The sequence below is a fragment of the Hyperoodon ampullatus genome (genome assembly GCF_949752795.1).
Source record: "Hyperoodon ampullatus genome assembly, chromosome: 3".
Taxonomy (NCBI): Eukaryota; Metazoa; Chordata; class Mammalia; order Artiodactyla; family Ziphiidae; genus Hyperoodon; species Hyperoodon ampullatus.
Window position 1 is genome coordinate 8,695,915 of NC_136916.1, and position 9,175 is coordinate 8,705,089.

The 9,175-nt window shown below is 41.5% G+C and overlaps 1 protein-coding gene across 2 annotated transcripts in view; it reads left to right on the top strand.

Annotated features, from left to right (window-relative positions):
* BEND7 (BEN domain containing 7) overlaps positions 1 to 8,913 on the top strand; it is a gene marked incomplete at both ends in the record, with an annotated part of 76,694 nt that extends 67,781 nt beyond the window's left edge. Inside the window, 2 exons of one of the 2 annotated variants that reach the window (XM_079698928.1) lie at positions 3,831 to 3,884; positions 8,793 to 8,913. In XM_079698928.1, coding sequence (XP_079555054.1) covers positions 3,831 to 3,884; positions 8,793 to 8,821 — 83 coding nt within the window. Of the gene's footprint in view, positions 1 to 3,830; positions 3,885 to 6,937; positions 7,000 to 8,792 lie in introns of those variants that run through there. The other variant, XM_079698927.1, reaches the window with a different exon arrangement.
* Between the last annotated feature and the right edge of the window lie 262 nt (positions 8,914 to 9,175).

Genomic DNA, 9,175 nt, shown 5'->3' on the forward strand with positions numbered 1-9,175 from the left:
TTATCATAAGTTCTGGTCTCCACTCCCTTCCCCACAGCATACACGTGCACACAGTGGGGACCTTCCTCCACGTTCCTGTCTCTTTCCCCTAAGTAGACTGGCCAGTGAGCACGTTTCTTAACCATCTCAGGGTTTGGATTAGCAATTCGTGTGCCTGTTGGTACAGAACGGGGTGCAGTCTCCCCCCGCCTCCTGTGGAGCGTCTCACCCGCTCAGATGATCGTCTACCCTGTTCTGGAGTCATCATCTCATTTGATTGAGGACGCTTCCACTCTGACACTGGGTTTAGATTCTCTGCCTAGAGAGTTGTGGTTGGCACCTTGGCAGGTTTCCCCAGCCTGTCTAGCAGGTTCCATTAGCGTCTGAGAAGGCGAAGGTGGCTGAAGGTCAAAACTAACCCTGACACACAGACCACACAAGAGCAAGATGACAGCACATCCACAGTGACCTGCCAAATAGGCTTTGTCTCCCAATTTTGTCAAATCCTGTCCCACCTCTTTCTCCCCAAGCGGCACAGAAGTGGGATCCCAGCAAACTGGAACTGGAGCCGCGCGCGTTACTGTCGTCATGCGGATGAGAACTGAGGGGCCAGGGTCAGTGCTATTGCTTGCTCTTTTTTTGTCTCCTTCTCTGTCTAAATGACAATATGGCGTCTCATGGATATTCCACAGCTTCAGTCTTATTTATCATATCTGGCTCACTTCCTGGAATAAGGTACAGACTCTACCTGGGCAAGTAATCAATTCGCTGCTAAAGGCAGCCCACGAAGCCTCCAGAAAAAGGAAGTGCCCCTCACAGATTTGAAAGGTTGTTCTGTGAATCCAAATAGAAATTCATTTGGGGCTCTCATCACATGTAATAATTTTTTTTCAATAACTGGAATGATTCCTTTTCTGGTGTGGATTTTTATCATTTTCATTAGATTATTTCCTCAGCGCAAAATCACAATTTTTTAATTTGTGTTGGATCTAAGAGTAAAGCTGTTGCTGCTGTTAAATTTTTATTGGACTTGCTTAATCTTTCCCAAATTTCACAACTTGTCTGTCACCAGAGAAGAAAGATTGTGAGCTTGTCGTTACAGACAGATGTTATAATCAAATTTAACAGTCATGTTCTTCATCCACAACACTTGGCCCTGTTTGTGCAGCGGGCAGCTACTCATTTATACATAATCCTTTACAGATTTGGGGTTGTGTATGTTTGGTTCTTAGTAAAGCACATAATTGCACAGGCCTGTTTTTTTTAAAGTGAGGAGAGCTGAATTACAAAGGGAAGATCAACTTACACCCAGAACTGATTTTTGTCATCACTAAATGAAAAGCCGCTTTTCATGGAAGGTAGAGAAAGTTACTAAAGTGTCTAATGAACTAAAACTTGAAGTTTTACAATTGTAGCTTATAGTGATGCATGTGATTTATAGTTGGACTATACATAGCGAAGAGGTCAAGCCCAGGCATTAACCTGGGTCAAACCCTTGGTACGTCTTAACATCTGTTTGTCTCCATTGCCTTATTTCTTAAAATGGGCATAAGATAGACCTGCCTTGTAGGGGTTGCCAAGGGTTAGCTGACAGAATGCATATGATAACTGCTCAGTAGGTGGTATTTAGTAAATGGTGATGCCTATCATAGCTATTATTATTATTATTACTGAAGAATCTTTTAAATCTTCTGGTTCCTTTAGCCAAGATGCCTAGCCCAACTTTTTTTTCTCCAATTAATCACATCCTGGGATTGATGATAAATCCAGTGTTGCATGTCCTGTGCATAACTGTTCTAAAGAATCTTATTTTATGTATCAGAATAGTGTACATTGCCACGTGATGTAAAAAAGAAAAATCGTCGGAAATAATGCAGCCAGCTATCTAAGTGTTATACCAACTAAAACAATAAATAAACCTTGAACAGTGAAAATAAATAAATAAATAAATAAATAAATAAATCCCAGACAATGAAAGAACTACCGTGTACTTCATCTTCCTATTCGAGTTCACTTAAGCCAATCAGAAGAGAACAGTATCTTCTAAATATAAAAATAACATGTTTGTTATTTTTTAAATATATAAGAAAAATTTAAAAACTCAAAGAACAAAATTTTAAATACCCATAAGCTTTTCATCCAGAGAGAAACACTGTTAACATTTTAGTATGTCCTGTCTTTTGTCCATAAACCTATTTATAGAATTCTAATCTTACCATTTATCCCATAGCTTGACTGGAATGTTTGATGCAGTATTAAACATGCATCTACAACATAATTTTTAGTGGTGAATTTTATTTTTTTTTATACAGCAGGTTCTAATTAGTTATCTGTTTTATACATACTAGTGTATATATGTCAATCCCAATCTCCCAATTCGTACCGTTTGTTCTCTACATCTGTGTCTCAATTTCTGCCCTGCAAACTGGTTCATCTGTACCATTTTTCTAGATCCCACCTATATGCGTTAATATGCGATATTTATTTTTCTCTTTCTGACTTACTTCACTCTGTATGACAGTCTCTAGGTCCATCCATGTCTCTACAAATGACCCAATTTCATTCCCTTTTATGGCTGAGTAATATTCCATTGTATATATGTGCCACACCTTCTTTATCCATTCGTCTGTTGATGGGTATTTAGGTTGCTTCCATGACCTGGCTATTGTAAATAGTGCTGCAATGAACATTGGGGTGCATGTGTCTTTTTGAATTATGGTTTTCTCAGGGTATATGCCGAGTTGTGGGATTGCTGGGTCATGGCTGCTTGTCCTCTCCAGCCAAAACTTGTCTTGACTACTCTGTCTCGGTGTTTTTGTGGTGGATTTAGCAGGTGAGGTTCTTTCACCACGGCCAGCGTGTGGCAGTCTGAGGGCAGGATGGTGGAGGGGTGAACCAGGGGAAATCTCTGAACGTCTCCATCCATCTCTGAACCCTGATTGTGTTTAAAGCCACGGCAGTCAAAATAAGAATATACCATTAGTTTGCTTTCCAGCAACTCAGCATTACAACGTGTTACACGGGGCAGCCCTCACCTGACTGGCCTCACAGGCACACATGCAGGAAACTTCCAAGGGGGCGGCAGTCCTGGGACATTTGGAGCAGGTCCAGAATGATCCCAGCAGCCGCGGAGTATTCTGGCCTGTCCACAGCACGTTGGGGAAACTGACAAGCCCAACACTTATCAGGAAACGTATGGGCACCTTCTTTCTTGTACTTGCTGGAAGGTTTTCTGTGATGGAAGGATCTACCTTTGGAAAACTCTTCAGGAGATGGAAATATATCAGAGATGAGCAAAGTTTTGCATTTTAAAGCACAGAAGGGACAAATCATTTGAAGAAACGCTTACTCCTTCTGATTTTATTCATGACTAAATTAATGCCGATTTTAGATTGAATTTCCAGTCATCTCCAAAGAAAGGTTCATCCCCAAGCTGTCCTAAGCCTGCCCCACTAGAATGGTTCTGAGGATGACAAGTAAAATTCTACCACAGGAATTCACCGGCCTCCATGCCTTCAACGATTATATTTAAACAATTCACGCCAGATTCTGGGTGGATACTTAAGCCTATATAAATAAGCGAAAATGAACTGAACTCATCAATGACTGATAGAATAAGGTTCCTAAGATATAAAAAATTTTAGTAGAGGAAAATGGATTTTATATCATCATTTTAAAAATATTTAAATCATGGCACTAAAATCTCTAATGTGAACTGGCTGAAGCTGAGAAGGGAAAAGAAAGGTGAAAACTATTATGTATGCTGGAGTTTCTAAATTGTATTCCCTTATTCGGCAGAATGAATGAGCTCACTGAAACTAATGACATTTGTGTTTCATGTTTGTACCCAGCAGAGGCAGCTGACGGTGATGAACGGCTGGACTGCGTTTCTCTACCCCCAACAGGTAAAACACATTTCCATTTTCATCACTTGCTGGAAAATACAGCACGTGAGAATATTTGCATTGAAAATGTTTTTAACATCAGAGATGCAGATGCTTGAGCAAACTGCTTCTGTAAGAGGCCCAACCCCTAGTAATCAGAGGAGCTCAGTGCCCTGCATTCAGAGAGATTTTGCACACTGAATATGAAAAGCTACAGTTTTCTCACATTCTGTTTCATCTGCCTGATAACCTCAGAAGAGCAAGTCCTAAGAACTTAGTGTCACAACATTTTGCCTCCCCAAGCCCTGGGACATTAAAAAAATATATTTTAACATGAAATGACATTTCTGTTTAGATCAGGGATCATCCACTTTATGACGAAATTCACACGCGTTCTGGCCGCGCTCACCTCCCTCGCAAAAAGCTTTGAGAGGCAGTGTCACTGCTCTTCCTATGACGGGCACCCGATGAATACTGCGTTTTAAGCGAGGGATTGAATGTGCCGATCCATCTAGCCTGGGTGGCACATTCCTAACGTTGTAACCCGATCAGCTGAATACACCATGTCACTGCCACACCTGCTGCAGGGTTAAGCCATAGACTTAATTCCGACTTCTTATTTGACTCTCAAGTAATCCTTCCGACCCGGGGCTCCTCCCTCTGCGTCAGTTCTCACCCGAGAGCCTGAGGGACAGGTGTCTGATCAGTGAGCCATGTGACAAAGAGCTTGTCCCCTCAGTTGGTCTCAAGACTCTTTATTCACTTCCCTCAAAATACCTGAAGGTTCTCTAACAACCAAACCCAGACACACTGCCCCCCCGCCAAAAAAACCCTGTAAATGAAAAAGCTCAACTCAGTGTTTTCCCACCCACTCCAGGTAGACGCATGAAGCACTGCTACTAATGATGAAACTAATGGAGGAACACCTTGCTGTTCTAGTTGTACTTTCTAGGGTTCCTCCCCCATCAGCCCCCATGACCCCAGGACATTTGCACTGCCCGTCCTGGCCACCATCTGACACAGTGGGCTTTTAAGAAGTATTATTATTGGAAAACCATTCCCCTTGAAATAGTACCTTTGCGTTTTCCTGTCTGAAGTTGGAGGCAGAGAGATGTTTCAGATGAGAAAACTGAATACAGGATGGTAGAACCACCTCATGGAACTGAAAAGAATTTCAAGGAATCTGAGAAAGAAGGCATGTTAGAGATCCTCTAGTCCCGTCCCTTCTTTTTATCCAGTCCTTTTATTTTACAGGTAAAAAAGCCTGAGGCCCAGAAACACTAAATGACTTTCTCAAGGTCTCACAGCTGGTTGGTGGCCTGGCCGGAGCCCAGGCCTCTCAACTCCCAGCCAATCCACCGCGTAGCTTTCTTACACCTTCTCTGCATGTTTCCTAAAGATCCTGAGAGGTGATGGATGTACTAATCCCTTTAGGATTCCATCTCAGTGTCACCCCGTCTTCACAGTTAGAGTGTCTCTGTCGTAAGTCAGCCTGAAGTCCGCTGCAGCTTCAGCTCTCGGGTTCTTCCCAAGAAGACCCTACCCAAGGCTGTGAGGCCCTAAGGAGGACAATAGTAGGACATCTCCCGCAGGTTTTTTCACTAGACTCCTGATAGATATTTGATACAAATCACTAAACAGCATGATAAATAATACCACCTATCACCTCGAAAAGGGGAAGAGAAGTCACGGATTGGTGCCCAAATTTTGCAGTAATGGAACTAAACAATCTTGACTAGACTGGCATGTCTCTGGAGTGCCTCTCACGTAAAATCCCAGTCTGGGGCGTCTCTGATCACAGCACCACGACTTAGTCCTCCCTCCTTTTACGTGTCTCCTTCATGAGACCGTCCGAGGGATGAATTCCACCTTTCTCGTCCATGCAGCTTCCTCCCTGGATGGGAGACTCACTGGCCAGACCTTCCTCATCTGGTCTGTCTGAGCTGGCAACAGTTGGTCCTTTTTAAAGATTTAACAGTGCCTTTATTACCTCGTTAAGGTCTTTTTTCTCCTTCCAGATTCATGTGTGTTGGGAAGGGGTAGGACGGGGTATAAATCCCCAAGTGTTTCTATGAACCAGAACCGACCAGGCCACGGTTACAGTCAGGCGTCAGAGGACATTTATCTCAGTCCGTTAACACTTAAGCAAACTTCTGTTTGTCTAGTTTTAACAAAAATGGATACAGATTTTTCTAGTGGAAAAACATATTTTCTTAATTTCTTTTCCCTCAGCCCTGTCAGTAAGTGTTTTTGAGCGATGCCAGGAGTCAGCACTGAGTTAGGTTCTGGTGAACAAATCCCACCCTCAGACCAGAGGCAGAGGCTTCTACAGCCCAGGGGTGGAGACAGAGCTCTGATAAAGGAGAAAAACCACCATAAGGGAACAATTTTGGGGGAAAAAGAGTACAGAGAATAAAATCGAAACAGTACTAAAATTTAAAGGAGGCTTCTGGATTTGAAATAGAATAGTGCAGAGTGCACCTAGGCTTAGTATTTTTTGCTCATAAATTGGCATTCTTTTACACACTTTTTAGAAATTAATACAGAAAAGTGTAAGGAAGAAAATGTAAATTACTTTTACCACCCAGAGACAACCATTATTGTTGGGTGTTTTTTCCCAGACTTTTCTCTATATTTTTAAAATTTATATAATGGAGGTCAAATCCATCCAATTTTGTTTCTTAAAGTTTTGTTCTGTTTTGTTTTACCACCTAACAAGCGTTTCCCATTTTATTACAAATCTCCATACACATTATTTTAATAGCTGCACTATATTCCGTCTTACAGGTCATATCATATTTTATTTAGCCATTTTCTACTCCTGGATGATAGATATGAACATACTCTAATAGGAACCCACATTCATGGGTTTTCCTGTAAAAATCATCATTACAGATTTCTAATGGCTAAAATTACTCATTCGGCACACCTAAAGCCTTGGCTAAAAAATACTGATTTAGAGGTGAAACGCAGACACCTCACCAATGAGGTCCTGCGTCTGGCCGTGTCATAGAAAAGCATACAACTCTTCCTTGGAGAAGTGGCCCCCCTTCACTTTCTTGTCTCTGTTGTAGGTAATATATTTGACACCAGGAGAGAAAACACGGAAGACACAGAGACAGCTTTCACTGCCTAGACTTTCCTTTAGCGACACTTCTCCTTAGCGCACGCATCTCCTCCATTGGAATTTCCTCAAAGATCCACTAGCATTTCAGGTTACTGCAAAGTGTGGGCGTTCTGTGAAGCTGACTCGTCACGTTTGAATAGTTTTCATATTCTTTCTTTGTAATGTGTGATCATCAAGCCTCCAATTTGGTCTAAGATTTTTAAAAATCATCTTTAGAGTTGAATTCTCAGCCTTTAAATGTCCAGCATATCACTGGGTTGGTTCAGTGTCCATGAAAAAGAAGCAGTTTTATTTTCCCTGTTTTTTTTTTCATTCAGTGTTAATATGGTATAGAGTTTTGAAGCATATTTATTTTAATGTAAATTGCTTAGTTGCAGTATAGAGGAGAATGGCTCTTTCCGGACCAAGGAAGCAGTGTTGAAGGCCAAACTTAATTAGAATCTTCACCAGCTTAGAAGATGGAAAAGTTGTCTTGGGAGACAGGACAGCTCTGATCTATTAGATGAAATAATTTGTGGCATCATTTTCTCCCCAGAATAACCATTTGTCACTGGTAAGTGCAAACGATACGTAAATTCTTAGGAAAGAAAAATCTTTCACATAGGTTGTGTCGACACAGCGACAAAATAACTAATTAAAAGGTGAGAAGCTCAAAGTAACCAGCTATCCACATGACACCTGACAACTGTTTTAACAGATGGTTTTAGCTGAGTGGTCCAGGGTTGTGGCATCATGTGGCAACTGGCCACAAATGTACTTGATCTTGTATATTTCACGTGGCTCTGGTACACTTGCCCCCCCACTTTCTATAAAACCAACAAGTGAAAATGTGGATTCATTTTAAAGAAATATTTTTGGCATGTGGGTATTTGTTTCACAGAGATATTTGCCTCCAGATACCTTTCTCTAGTAAGGTGGTGAATTTAAAATACCTGTTTATTTGGAGGCATTGCATTTACACTTCATTTATTGTATAAAGCAAATTACCGTGAATCTTTGGCACTTGACCCAAAGGCCAAAAGTTGGCTTGAAAGAAATTTGGACAGTAGAAACACCAGACCCCCGGGGCGTGGGGAGGGAAAATGCTGTGCTACCATTTAACACGCGTCCCTAGCACTTACTTTATCAAATCGGAGAGTGTAAGAGCTCAGAGTTACTGTTAGTCCCACTCCCTCGGTTTGTGGTAAGGCAGCTAAGGAGGAATGAGGATCACGGTTGCCCAGCGCCGGGCAACAAGCCATCAATGAGCTGGCCAAGCCGGGAACCTCAGTTCCTGACTACCCCATCCCAGGCACCTGTGCCATCACGTCACTCGGGGCAGCTAGCCCTGGGCTAGGAGGGGCGCTCTAGGGGGAGTCAGTACCCACTAAAGACCAGCTAATCAACCCAAGACCATAGGAGGCATTCCTGTGATGTGACAAAGCTGGTCTAGGCGTGGCTTATGGAATCAATCCACCTGCTAGACAGATACATCTCATACACGTGTGTCTTTTATCTTCTTTTCGGAGCCTCAAGGAAGGTTCAGATCAATGGTTTCCATCACAGGTTTAGCTAGCCTTTTCGATTTCAGGCCAGTTAGTAACCCCTTCCCTGACACCAGCCTCTCTGTTCATCCAGGAGTCTAATGAAGCACTGTGAACCCAGGCTTTTGTTTTGCTACAAGATATGTTTTAAAATTTGTCTTCTGCCTCTCAGAAGGAAGTCTTTCTCAAGGGAATTGAAAAGATTAATTAGTGACCTTTCAACTCTGTTACAGTAAGATGAATACATTGTGAATAAAAGTAGAAACATTTACCTTACAGCTGTGGAATCTGTTAAATATACACCATGAACCTTCAAAGCACTTCCTGCCAAGACTGGGCGAGAGCTTGAATTTTTCACTACTTGAGGGGTGGGTGGGGATTGTTTGCCTCTCGAATATGTGCAATGGATTCACAGATTGGAAATACATGGCATAAAACTGCAACTGTAAAACCATATTTTATAAATTAAAACTGTGTTTACTGAACTGTGACTACTGTTCAGACTTTATTCAGAAATCCTTTTTATAGGCTTTCTTAGCAAAAAAAAAAAAAAAAAAGAATTATTCCATACCTATGGATAAGGTCTCAATCTTCTGTATATATGTTTTATTAATATGTAAATATTTAGATTTTTTTAAGATTACTATGTTCTTTAAAAAAAA